This window comes from Myotis brandtii, unplaced genomic scaffold, assembly GCF_000412655.1.
Source record: "Myotis brandtii unplaced genomic scaffold, ASM41265v1 scaffold2106, whole genome shotgun sequence".
NCBI classification, from domain to species: Eukaryota; Metazoa; Chordata; class Mammalia; order Chiroptera; family Vespertilionidae; genus Myotis; species Myotis brandtii.
In genome coordinates, this window is record NW_005357871.1 from 238,161 (window position 1) to 252,255 (window position 14,095).

The 14,095-nt window shown below is 40.5% G+C and overlaps 1 protein-coding gene across 1 annotated transcript in view; it reads left to right on the top strand.

Moving 5' to 3' along the window:
- Positions 1–1,440: 1,440 nt before the first annotated feature.
- LURAP1L (leucine rich adaptor protein 1-like) overlaps positions 1,441–14,095 on the top strand; it is a 43,429-nt gene continuing 30,774 nt past the window's right edge. The window contains exon 1 of the mRNA XM_005865726.2: positions 1,441–2,545. Coding sequence (XP_005865788.1) covers positions 2,240–2,545 — 306 coding nt within the window. The 5' untranslated portion in view covers positions 1,441–2,239. The remainder of the gene's footprint in view (positions 2,546–14,095) is intronic.

The following is a 14,095-nucleotide window of genomic DNA, read 5'->3' on the forward strand; positions in this document are numbered from 1 at the left end:
AGCATTAAACTGAGAAAATGTAAAAGTCTTAACATTTGTTTTGTATTGTACTGGCACAAAGTATTACTTTCAATATAGGTCATATTTTTAATTTCAGAGGAATTTTCTCTGCTGACCTTTAAAAGGCAAATTTTTTTTTTCTATTTTTGAGTTTTCACCAGTATCAAATACTAATTTTATTGTCTGTGACTCACAGCAAAGGAAGTGTTCCTTTTTTTTGTAGATTATATTGATGATAACTTGACAATAAACTTTTTAAATTGACCAAGTTCAAGGTAGATATTGTATTTGTAAGTTACTCTTCTCAGCCAACTCTATTACGAACTTTGTAAGGGTTTTATAATTTTTTAAAAACCTGTTCTTGACTGAGATGCAAGCCTTCCATAATTACATGTCACAGTGCAATTCTTACGCAATGGGCCTGTGGTTTTCCAAATTTAGTACAAAGCATGTAGTTTTATCAGTGAGTTGAGATTTAGTCTTGTTCTCCTTTGATTCCATAAATGGTTGTTCCAACTTTAAAAAGGGGCCACCTAATTTACAACTATTCTTTATTTTTTTTAAGAGTGAGAAATAACACAAATATTTGACATGCTGACAAGAGAACTTCAGCAACTTTCTCCCTGCCATGAAATATGTCACTCAGAAGCCTCGTTTCCTATCCCTAGACTTTCTAGATGAGTCTAGAAACAAACTCTCAGAAATGTCTGCCCGTGAAGTTACAAGTGTTGACAAAACCTGAGTGATGCCTCTGGGAATGGAGGGTCGGAAGGACTGATACCACAAATACTTATTCATCCCGGAAATGGGAGGGCCCTATTTCCAAATATTCCAATGGAACCCTAGAATTAGACTTTACTGTGTTGAAAATGGTATCCTCCACTTGAAGATATTAGCATAAATTCCATGTTGAATCAAACCTATAATCCATAATAACTTCCTTGGTAGAAGTATCTCAGATCAACAGACTGGCATGCTCTTAACTAGTTGAAAATACAAATGATCAAAGACAACTTTTTGACTAGTTATGCTCAATATTTTCCCTCCATAATTAAAGTTAAAAGCATCTCAGCAACTTCCCCCTTTTAAAATCCATAGCTGTCTTCAATAATCACATGCATTATGCTGGCTATTTAATTCTTCACTTCTGCTTGTAGTGACATACTGTTGCATTAGGTAAGACCATTAATTTTGCTTGTACAGTCTCACTTGGTTACTTTTTATTCGTGTAAAATTATCAGGAAAGGCTTTTAAAGTTATATTTTTGCCTGGGGAAGGTGCGGTGGGGTAGGACACCACCTTTAAAGTCATTATTCTGCCTCTAATATTCGCTAACTGTTGTAAAGGTTGTAGGTGCCAGGCAATTCCGCCGGGAAAACTGAAATCTAATACTCCTATTAGGAACTCCCAACTAAAACAGGGCGCTGAAACTGCTGCCGGCAGCAGGGGTGCGGAAACGTGCTGCTCTTCTTGCCTAGGATATACGGTACAGGGGTACAGGGGTTGGCCCTGGCTCGGTCCACCTGCCAGCCAGCGCCGTTTAAAGTTTCTGAGGCTCGCAAGAACACAATGACTTGGATCAAACGGCCTAAATGGCAAGAAGGGTATTTCTGCTGCATCGAGGAAGCCCTTAAACTCCTACGGACTACCTCCTTGCAGGCGTCCATGCACTCGCCCGCCCTCTATCACTGACCAGAGATGATTTCTGAGGATCCCTTGAAAGCCTGGAGCTTTATGGCTGGAAAATGAAACGACGCTGGAGTGTGGCCACATCATTATTTTGTGTCGCGCGGGACCAGATGGGCAGTCAGTGAATGGCGCAGGGATGTGATGGACAGTTTTATAATGTGATTTCCCCCCAGAAAGCTAAAGCCGGCTTCCTTTCCCTCTATTTCCTCTCGGTCTGTAGTACTTGCGTTCTCCCCCGCTCTGCAAGATCAATTAACTCAACTTCGCCGTGGAGTGGCCAAGAGGGAAGAGGGTGAATTGGTCTCTCTAATCTTGGTAAGAGTCAGAGGAGTGACGGCGACCAGGGGACTGCGGCGGGGACCCGGAGCGCCCTGTGCAGATTGCAGGGTGGATACGCGCAGGCGGTTATGGAGCGGACGGTGCTCTGGACCCGCCGCGGATAGACACCCTGGCGGCTGGAGGGGCCCTCTGACCTCGGGGCCGACTTAGCAGCCGCTGCCACCTCGCAGCCGCAGCATTTTCCTGCCATTATCGCCGCTCTTGAGAAGTCATGGAAGACGCGACAGTGCCAGACCTCAGAGACATCGAGCTGAAGCTGGGGCGCAAAGTGCCGGAGAGCCTAGTGCGCTCGCTGCGCGGGGAGGAGCCGGTTCCCCTGGAAAGGATCAGGGACCCCTGTGGGGGGAGCAGCGGCGGCGGTGGCGGCTGTAGTAGCAGCAGCAGTTGCTGCAGCCTCCCTCCCTCCTTGTCGTCCTCCTCTTCGTCCTCCCCAACCTCGGGCTCCCCAGGAAGACGGAGCCACTCCAGCACCCTGGAGAGGCTGGAAACCAAGCTGCACCTCCTCAGGCAAGAGATGGTGAGTGCGGTGCGCCAGCGGTGGGCATGGGGGCCTCCCCGGCAAAATGCAGAGATCGGAGCTGGGAAGATAGGGCCTGGGAGAGAGGGTGGCGAGGGCGGCAGGGGTGGGTTCCGGTGCGTGGGAAAAGAGGGGGAGAGGAGCGCACAGGGGGTGCAGGTCTGGAGGCAGCCACTGCAAGGCTTGTTTACCCTGGACTTTGCTCGGTTCACGGTTCGCCAAGGGAGCAGAGCCTGCTCTGTTCTGTGCACTTTGATTTCGAGGACTTGGTGCTCCCTGGCTGCGTCCATTTAGCGGCCGGAGCGCAGTGCCCCCAGCACCAATCCCCCCCGGGTTTGCGGTTACTACCGAAGCATCTGGGGCCTGCTGCGAGCCATTCACACTTTAGGTTCAAAAAGGTGGCTCAGGCCATTGCGCTTATTACGGAAACACTTCCGGGTTTGCCGAGAGGTGGCGCCGCGGGGTCCCTGCAGCCTGGCTGCCTGACTTGCTCGCTCACTCCTCTCCCACCTCCATGGCCTCCGCCCCTTGGTGCAGCTGCTGTTCCGAGGCCACTGTTGAGCTGATTCTCCACAGCTGGTTCGGAAAACAATGGCCCACTCGTCCTGTCCTTGATGTTCTCATGAATAGCTTGCTACACTGTTTTGATCCAAGAGAGCAGGTGATCTCCAGGCCCAGGGATTTGCTAATAACCACTTCCTCCCCTTCCCCCTCAGTCCTCAATCTGCAATTGTTTTCTGTGCTGTTTGCAAATGTTAGCCCAAGAAAGGGAGGGTGGGAGGAGGGCTGGGACAGGGAACAGTCCTTATTCCGGATGAATTTAGATAAAGGCACTTGCCATAAGCTCTTGTGCAAGTCACTTCTCTGTGGCCTCGGTGTATTTGTACAATGAAGTGGTTGGAGGAAATGATTCCTTCCCGAATATTTTGGGGAAAATGACAACAAATCAACAGCATTTTCTACCAGGTTGGGGAGAAGGACAGTTGCAACAGGGGCCTTCTCGAAGGAGGATTGGAAGGATTTTCTACATAAATGATGCTGTCTGCTAGAGCTTCGCATTAAAAGAAGTAACCAGAGGTGTTTCCCTCCTCTCTGTCTGCAGTTGGAACACTCTGGAGGGAATGTGGTTGGAAGGATTTTCTACATGAATGATGCTGTCTGCTGGAGCTTCGCATTAAAAAGAAGTAACCAGAGGTGTTTCCTTCCTCTCTGTCTGCAGTTGGAACACTCTGGAGGGAATGGATTCCACAGCCTAAAGTAATCTTGGCAATCACATGAGCACAAAAAGCCAGTCTTCAAGATCTGTCCCATGTTCAGAATTTTCACCACATGAAGGCTCTAGGAAACACTAAAAACCTCTCTCAAGTTCTTTAAAGCCATTCTATATCTTGTATGTCGCAAGTATTCATTTTCTCCCTACATGGAATGCCCAGATGTTTAAAAATACATATAGTTATAGCCCGAGCCCCATGCCTCAGTTGGTTGGAGCATCCTCCAGTACACCAAGAGGTTGTGGGTTCAATTCCCTGTCAGGGCACATACCTAAGTTGCGGGTTTGATCCCCAGTGGGGGCCCATTTGGGAGGCAACTGATCAATGTTTCTCTCATATCTAGGTTCCCCTCTCTCTTTTTCTGTCCTTCCCTCTCTCTTTAAAAATAAATAAAAACAGCCCTAGCTGGTTTGGCTCAGTGGATAGAGCATCAGCCTGTGGACTAAGGTCCGGGTTTGATTCTGGTCAAGGGCACATGCCCGGGTTGCAGGCTCAATCCCCAGTAGGAGGTGTGCAGGAGGCAGCCAATGATTCTCATCATTGATGTTTCTATCTCTCTCTCTCCCTCTTTCTTCTCTCTGAAATCAATAAAATATATATTTAAAAATAAATAAAATAAAAATAAAAACATATCCTCAGGTGAGAAATATATATATACGTGTGTGTGCATGCACGCATATGAATAGGTAGTTGTATGTGTATATATTCATGCATCATGTGTAATGCAAATGTTTTTATACTATATTTATGTTTTACTGTCCAGATACACAGGTTATACATATTATTCAACAAGTATTTATTAAGCATTTATTATACCTGTTAAGTAACTGGCTGCTGAAAGTACAAAATGAAAAAGTCAAGGAGCCTCTCTATTAAGGCTCTCCAATTTCTTGTACTCATTTGCCATTTATTATTTTTAGTATATTAAGCCAAATGTGTTCTGTAACTCCGTAGGTTAAAAAAAAAGCATCTGGTTATTAACAACTAAAGACACTACTAAGGAGGAAAATTTACCTCCTGTTCTTCTCGGTTCTTTGGCTGGTCTAACAAGTAAATTGACATAAGACAGATTAACAGGGGAAAAACAAACTTAATTTCTTATGTAAGGTAACCCCAATAAAATGTGAGGCACAAGGTCAAGTTAGGCAGTTGAGGCTTATTTGCCTCTCTGAGAAAAGTAATGGAATAGGGCCCTAGGGCTTCAAAGGGGAGAAAGGTAGTTCTCAGGCCAAGAAGAAGAGCAGATGTTTGGAAATTAGATGTTTGCCTGGCTAGCAGAAGGGTTGTTCAGATAAAAGTTATCTCTGGTAATAGCTCTCTTTCTGAACCAGGCCCCTATCTACATTCTTTTAGGTAGTTAAGGGAGAAGTAAAATTTTTTCTCCAGCCTGCTGGGTCTTGATTGTCTTCAGCTCAAAATAACCCAAATTCCAAAGTGGTATATATAGAGGTCATGTATTCTGTTCCTCTTCAACACTTTCCAGATATATCTGTTTTTCTTAATGAAAATGTTATAGAGTTAATAAAAATATATTTCCCCAAGCCAGATCTTGCTATGTGCAATGATTATGGTATCTTAATAAATAAACTTTAAAAAGAAAATAGAAACAGTAACAGCAGAGGCACATTGCTAAATTGACTATTCATTATATTTTCTATGTGAAGCATCTATGCACTTAGGAGAATTCATGCCAGAACAGATGTCTTGTGTTCCATTTTGTACTCTAATAAAGGTCTCCATTGAGCACATGATAACACTGGCTATGAGACGTGAGAGAGAAGGGACTGAAAACAGGTATATTTCCTGGCCAATGAGAGAGTTTCCCCCCATTTTGCATACCTCTCTGGGTGCTCAGCTTTAGCATAGTCGCAAAGCAACAGATTTGTTTTCATGTAGACTTGGCAGTTTTCTCATAAACACCGAACAGATGCAGTTCTTCCTCTCTTCCCCTAGTGTCTCCATGTAGAGAAGCTGAGCTATGATCTCTTAATCATGATTTTTATGTCCTTGTCTATCCTCTACTATGAGCATTCAGTTAACCTTCTTGGTATTATGCATGACCCCATATTTCATGCTCATTATTTTGAGTTCACAGATTTTTCTTCTGGATAGTCTAGAATTGTCAGGCTTTGACCTTGCCTTCATAACTCCTTCCTAAGATGTACCTTAGCCATGCACACACCTTTCTAGGGACTTCCAGGAATTAGCCTCCTTTTCCTATTAGAATGGATGTGTATACCTTGGACACAATACAGCATAGCCTTGCAGGGAAATAGTCTTAAGATTCTTTACATACACATGACTTTATCATTGTCTCTCTCATCTCCTTTTATGCTTTTATGAATAATTTCCTTAACTCTTATTAGTTAATGTTATAATCCATGCTCACAGAGGCCTGTGAAATGCATTGTAATGGAAGAAAGTTGAAAAAGATTGAACAGGGGGGAGAATCTGTTTCTGTGATCAAATTTCTTAATGTCGAAACTCTTATTAACAACATAAATAGCACCATACATAATAGAGGTGTAGGAAGGAAAATATTGCAAAAGAAATTTTTCAGAAATATATTTGATACGACAGGTCAATTCAAGGTAACCATCAGGATGTTTGGGGGAGGGAGAACATTTTCCCAATGTGTAAAGTATTTTGATTTTTAATTTAAAGATGAGGAAATTTGACAATACAATAAAAAATGAAGAGGTACACATAGGAAATATATGATAAAATTGGAAATAGATTTCAGACCTCTTGTACAAATTATGTCCAATAATATTTGTTCACTACTTTTCAGTTCACAGAGTGTTTTAATATCTATCATATCATTTGCATAAGACTGGACTGGGAAAGGAATTCTTTTCTTTCATATTTTACAAATGTGATCATTGTGGCTTAGAGAAGGTTGAGAAAGCAGGCCAAGGTCACACAGCTAATTAGTGGACAGAATCACAACTTAACTCATATCATCTGAATCCATGTACTGTGTTTTTATGACCATTCTGGTCTGTATCCCAATAATTTCCCTTCAAAATATAGTTTTTATACATCTGTAATATGTTATCACCCCCTAACATACTAAGAGACCAATCAAAAGAATCCCTCAGGATGCATGCCAGGGGTTGTTTCAGACAGGAGTTCATTCAATAATCAACAAATATTTATTGAGTGCCTACTATGTACTAGGTCTGCCTCAAGACCTTGGGAATATAGAACAAAATGCCTACTTTAAAAAGCCAGTCATCCAAGGTCTGTTATATTTGAAATTTTCTTCCTACTCTCTATGCAAAGACTCCTTTTTTTGGAGGGGGGTGGCACCAATACATTGTTATGAGTATTATACTTCTTTCAGTGCGTAAAGATTCCTTTTGCAAAATTTTCTTAAAAGTGGGACTTTAAGCATTACTTATCAAATAGTATTACTCTAAGTTCTAGAATATCTCAGAATATCTAAATATTTTCCAATAATTAAAAACAATCTTGGTCAGAACCTGCATTTGATTTCTTAGTGATTAATTTTATATTGCACTTTTACAATATGTGTAGAGTTTTAGTGCTACTTCAATGTGTCCATTTCATACATCTAGCTTGAGCGTGAAAATTATCTACATCAATTTACTCTGGAAGAAATTTGAAATGCAGGAGATTATAAAAGCAATTACTAAAGAACGAGAACCTGGAATTAGAAGGAGTCTAATACACCTTCCCACATTTGCCTTCCTACATAATTACTGTTTACAGAATCAAAATAGAGTTTGTAAAGAAGTACGTATTACTTGTAGATGCCATATTCTGGATTTTAGTCAACTCTTTATTATGTTGGGATGGTTATTGCAGTGCCATTATAAAAACTAATTTGAAAATATTGTGTCCTGATTTCCATATTTTTGCCAATTATTTGCATACCAGCTATGTAGTAGTGAGGTAAAAACAATCTCAAGTTAGTTATTTTTTTCCTACTATTAAAGCATTTAAACACCTCACCCAATTCATCAACTCTTGCTTTAATAAAGTTTTCTAGGCAAAAACAGTAATAGACACAAATGCAGACACATCAAGTGATACTGGAACATAAATCAAAATGTTATCTTTCAGAGGGAAGGTGGGGTGCGAAGGTGGGGAGTGATTAGCAGGGAACTCATATGCATATATGCATAGCCCTTGGACAGACAATCCTGTGGTGAAGGCCTTGGAGGGACAGGTGTGGGGTGGAGGGGGTCAATGGGAAAAACAAAAAAACAAAAACAAAGGGGATATCTGTAATACTTTCAACTATAAATTTAAAATAATAATAATAATAGTAAAAAAATGTTACTGATACTTTTTCTCACTGATCTTTTTCATGTGTGTACCCTGTGTTAAATGGCTTACTTATTTTGTAGTAAAACGAAAAATTATTGCCCCAACTGGTTTGGCTCAGTGGATAGAGCCTCGGCCTGCAGACTGAAGGGTCCCAGGTTCAATTCGGTCAAGAGCATGTACCTTGATTGCGGGCACATCCCCAGTAGGAGGCGTGCAGGAGGCAGCTGATGTATGTTTCTAACTCTCTATCTCTCTCCCTTCCTCTCTGTAAAATCAATAAAACTTATTTTTATTGAAAAAAAAGAAAAATTATCTTAAATGTCCTCAAAAAGAATTTTACTACATGAACTTCACACTTGCATCAGCAATACTTCAACTTAAGTAGGCAACAAGATTTATATCATGGGTTCTAAAATTTAGTTATTTTTTTAAGTTGGACAAAAACTTAAGGAAAACCCTTTGATCTTTAATTGAGAAGCCTAAAGTAGAAGGCAACTTCTTTGATGAGTTCACAAGAGAGCTGAAAAGATAAAACGGGAATATAATTTGGCCAGAGAAAGATTACAAACAAATACATCAGCAGGTGTGTGATGCAATGGTGGAGATTAGACATAAATGTTGAGACTAACAGATAAAGCTGAGGAGATTTCTCACAGCAAATGTGCCTTGTACAAGGAATTAAAAGTGCTAATAACTATGTAAATTATAGGCTTAATTAATATTAGGGATAAAGACATAAAGGAGATCAGGAAATCTGATTCCCAACAGTAGTTTCTTCTGTCATGTTGTGCATGGAGTATTATTAAACTTCCTTACTCTAGTAAACAAATCTTGTTGAAACATGTTTCCTTACACAGTGGCTCAAAATTAATGGCAGTGCAGGCAAAGATAGTAATGTTACACAGACAGAATGCGGAGGATTTATACATAACTTGAAAACAGTGACATTTCCAAAAAATGGATGAGCCCGGCCCTGTCCCGAGGAATGTATGTTGAATGATTGGTACACTCATGAGGAACATATTCTGACAAAAAAGAATTACCTTTCATTTTTATTCAAGTTACACAACCATACTGCCCCGACCTTGAGAGACCACATTTTACGCCAATTTTAAAACTGGTTGTGTTCACTTGGGTGATTGCATGCATAAAAACACCTTTTTACCTTCCACTTTGTAGTGGTGAGTCACAATGAAAAGGCTTTTTCACACACTAAGGCTTTAGCTTTTAAGATACTACTTCTGAAACTGGGGTTTATGTCTGGAGTTCTCTGGGGTCCCTGAGAATGTGTTTCTATTTCTTTGAAGGACATTTTTTTGTTGTTCTTCTTTAAAGGTTAATATTCACTACTCATGTGGTGGACCTCTGGTTGGCTGGAACCTTCACCGGCTTTGGAATCAGACAAGCTAGGATTCCAGTCACGTCTAGAACAAGACAGGATACAAACCAACAGGGCCCAGCAGGCTGTCTCGGCCCAACACTCTATCCCTGCAAAGACTTTAGCACATCTTCCATGGTCCCTCATTCTAGCCTTGGCTCTTTCACTCACTGGTATGTGGCACTGCGCAAGTTATACCATTTCTGAGCAAGTTATAATACAATTTCTTTTTCACATAGGGATAAGGGCATCTCTACCAAGGCACCGTATGAACTCAATGAAATAAGAAAATCAGTTATTACATAGGCATTCAAAAACAGTGAGAATGATGACAGTTAACAGCTACTGTATTATGTCAATTACATGGCTGTTCTGTTGTCTTTAGACAAGTAGCCCTAGATGGGCAATGCGGCTTTGCGACACATGAAAGCTTAGGCACCGCTTCTACCAAACTGACTGTCATAGCTTCAACCATGTCACTAGATCTTCCATAGGGACCGCATTTCTATACAAAAGCAAAAAAGAAATGTGGGGAGCCTTTCCCCAGCTCCAGTGCAAGCAGAGTATAGTAGCATCGGTTAATGAACCTAATTTCCAGTATCCTAGGTAGTCTGCGGAACTGGAGACGACTTAGAATGAGACCTTTCATTCATTCATTCATTCATTCATTCATTGTGAATTTATTTGGGTGACATAGGTTAATAAAATTGTATAGGTTCCAGGTGTGCAATTATAATACATCATCTATATATTGTATGGTGTTCACCACCCCGTCAGGTCTTCCATCACCATATAATGAGATCTTTCTATGTGCCAGGTACTCTGCTAAACATGTTATAGGTATCATCTCATTGAAACCTTATAGTTATCGTAACTAAACATAATTCTCACAGTTATCTTATAGATGAAGTACTGAGGTTTACTGTTGATGCTTAAGATTACCTAGATAGTAAGGAGATGAGCTAGGTTGTAGTCAGTATCTGAGCTTTTTTTTAAATTTACCTTTATTGTTGAAAGTAATATAGATGTACCCTTTCTTTCCCCATTGACCCCTTCTAGCCTCCCTCCTCCCGCCAGGAACTGAACTTTTAACCATGACTGTGGTATTACATTTCATGCTTGAGAGTACCTCTATGCTTTTGTTGACACCCAGAATTAAATGTATATATCTGCTTTTCTTTCAGAATTTCAAAATATTAAATAATTTAAACTGTATGCTTATTTACCATAAGCTCTCCCAGGAGGAATAACTAAAGACATGGATGTTTATATGTAGCTATTTTTTATTATTATGTCTATTTATTATCCAATTTCTATGTATGTTAAAATGGCTATACCAACATGTGCTTTTTTTTTTTTTACCAAAGTTAGACATACTTTATCTGTCATAGAAAAAAACTGGTGCTACCAGCCCAACCACTTTTTTTAAAAAAAATGATCTTTATTGTTAAAAATATTAGAGATGTCCTCCTTTTCCCCCGCCATTGACTCCCTCCACCCCACTGCCGCCCTCCACTATAGGCCTTTAATGCACTAGTCTGTGTCCATGGGTTATACATATATGCATATGTTCATTTTATAGATAAGGAAACTGGCTTACAGAGGTTAAGTAACTTGACTAAGTCACTAGAATTGGTTTCTTAGCCATTTATTCAAACAAGGGCCACTGTGAGCCTGGCTACATGGTGGATCCAAATTACTCACAAATCATACTATATGTGAGTACCATGAAGTGTGCTCATTTGCTGTGAATGCACATTTTTACAATAATTTCATCACACATCTACCAATGGATCCATTGGTATTTCTTCAAAAACTTTATTGTTTCCTTTTTTTAAATTAAAGATATGCTTTTTCATTATAAAACTTCCAGAAATATAGACATATTGAAAAAGGAAAACAAAAGTCTCCCTTCACTTATTCTCAATACTTTACCTCCCCCATATTACTCTATACCCCAAAGGAAACTGCTGTTGAAGTTTGGTATGAATCCTCCCAGGCCTTTTTCAATCTCTTTGCATATATATGTATATGTATGTGTGTGTGTGTATGTGTGTGTGTGTGTGTATATATATATATACACAGACATACATATATATACACATTCACATAATTTTGGTGTTTTAGATTTCATTTTCCTTCATCTGACATGCATTGGATGATTACATTATGCCAGTTAGTACTGTAAACAGTTTTCATGTATATGTTGTTCTGTTCTCACCCCTCACCCACTTTTGAGGTAGGCACTGTGAGGTGTTAGGTAATACAAACAGATTCCTGATAGAACTTAAGAAATGTTTATCTAGTTACTTTTTATCCTATTTTATCACTTCTCATATAAACCTCAACCAGTTACTAATTAAAAAACTGCCTTGGTTGGGTCAGGCAGAATGTCCATTGCAGTTAAGCCTATATTCTAACTGACACATCTTAGTCTTCAAAATGTTAATCCCATCAGTCAGGAGGCGGGCACACTGGACTGTCTTTAGGGGTGATAGTTCAATCCTGACCTCTGATGTCTTATGATTAATTTCAGATTTTCAGGGGATAATTTCCCTCATTTCTAAGTTCTAGGGGGCACATCACATTCACATGCATGTCCTCCTCTACTATCAGCATCAGCTTTTCTTGAATAATTTTTAAGGTTTAAAAAAGATTTGATGGATACCATGGATTCTTTTTATGCAAACTAAAAAATGGTCAGAATTACCTGTTTGTAATTAAAATTATGGAATTTTCTCTCTGTATGTTAACTTAGGACTTAAGTCTCCAACTTTCCATATATTGAGAAGAAATTGAGAAGAAAAGTCCGTCCTCACAAGTCACTTTATCACAAGTTGGTGATAAAGTCCAACTTGTAAGGCTGCTCAATTCAGATACCGGTAGTTCCTTTGCTGACAATTTAATGATTAATAGCTCCGATTGGCTTTTCATTGGTGTGGTTAACTTTGTTTCCAAATTTTCTCTTAATTTCATAAAATCTTAAATTATGATGATAAAATTCTTACATACAGTCATTGAAACATGCAAACAGTATAAAATGATCTAAAGTGGAAAATACTAGAAAAAGTTCCCCACATCCCTTTACCCAATTTCCCCTCCTTAGAGACAACTACTAAGAATAATATTTTATGTATCCTCCTAGAAATTTTCTGAACACATGAAAGCATACCTCTGGTTTCTTACATACTTTAGCTATAATTATACATATATTTTTGTGACTATATGTGCATGCATAATTTTCAAACTGAAACTCTTAGGAGCTCATGTTGCAGCTAATTTTCTAGATTCAGCAAACACTCTGGTATTGATTATAGGTATATATTGCTTCAAAGCATAACTTACAGTGCTGCCACTTCGGATAGATTACTGACAAAGTACAGCAGTCAGACAGAATCACTCTATTTGTATAAAAATATTGCAATTGATGAGGCAAAAATACAGTCAATAATCTCTAGAAATAGAAAAGAGCATCATAGGGTGCTCTCCCTCCAGGGGTCACTCCCACGCCATTCCCTCCCCCCCTCTCCTTCCCACATAATCACGTATCTCCTAAACTCCAAGGAACTGCACAAGACTTGCAACCAGGGGAGCAATGGGCAGAGGCAGCTCATCCCAGGCTAACCCCCAAACCTGACTCCAAGGTGTGGGAAACTGATATAGGGTTAAGCCTCGGACTGACCTGCTGGCAAAGTCACAAACAAGTCCTAGCTTAGAGGCCACAGTCCTCTTAGCAAAATTAGGCCTGACCTTATAACACTCCCTAGATCTTATCTGGGAATGGTATTGATTATAGGTATATATTGCTTCAAAGCATAACTTACAGTGCTGCCACTTCGGATAGATTACTGACAAAGTACAGCAGTCAGACAGAATCACTCTATTTGTATAAAAATATTGCAATTGATGAGGCAAAAATACAGTCAATAATCTCTAGAAATAGAAAAGAACATCATAGGGTGCTCTCCCTCCAGGGGTCACTCCCATGCCATTCCCTCCCCCTCTCCTTCCCACGTAATCACGTCCCTCCTAAACTCCAAGGGACCCCATGAGACTCGCACCCAGGGGAGAACGGGCAGGAACAGCTAGGTCCCAGGGTGCTCTCCCTCCAGGGAGCACACCCAGCCATTCCCTTCCCCTTCTCCTCTCCCCACAGGTGTGCATTTCCTAACCTCCAAGGAACTGCACGAGACTTGCAACCAGGGGAGCAATGGGCAGAGGCAGCTCATCCCAGGCTAACCCCCGAACCTGACTCCAAGGTGTGGGAAACTGATATAGGGTTAAGCCTCGGACTGACCTGCTGGCAAAGTCACAAACAAGTCCTAGCTTAGAGGCCACAGTCCTCTTAGCAAAATTAGGCCTGACCTTATAACACTCCCTAGATCTTATCTGGGAATCTAATGGGCTGAGGAAGTGCAGGAAGTGTAACCATGGTCAAAACAAGTGAAACTCACAAGAACTGTGTAACTATGGTAACCACTACCTTGTTTACCTCTCACTATAAAAAGCTTGGTGAGGCCTGAGCACAGTGGAAGTCCTTCTCCTGGAGTTGGACTTGCTCGCCTGGTCCCCCAATATTCCCAAATTATCTCGTGTCTTTTCTTT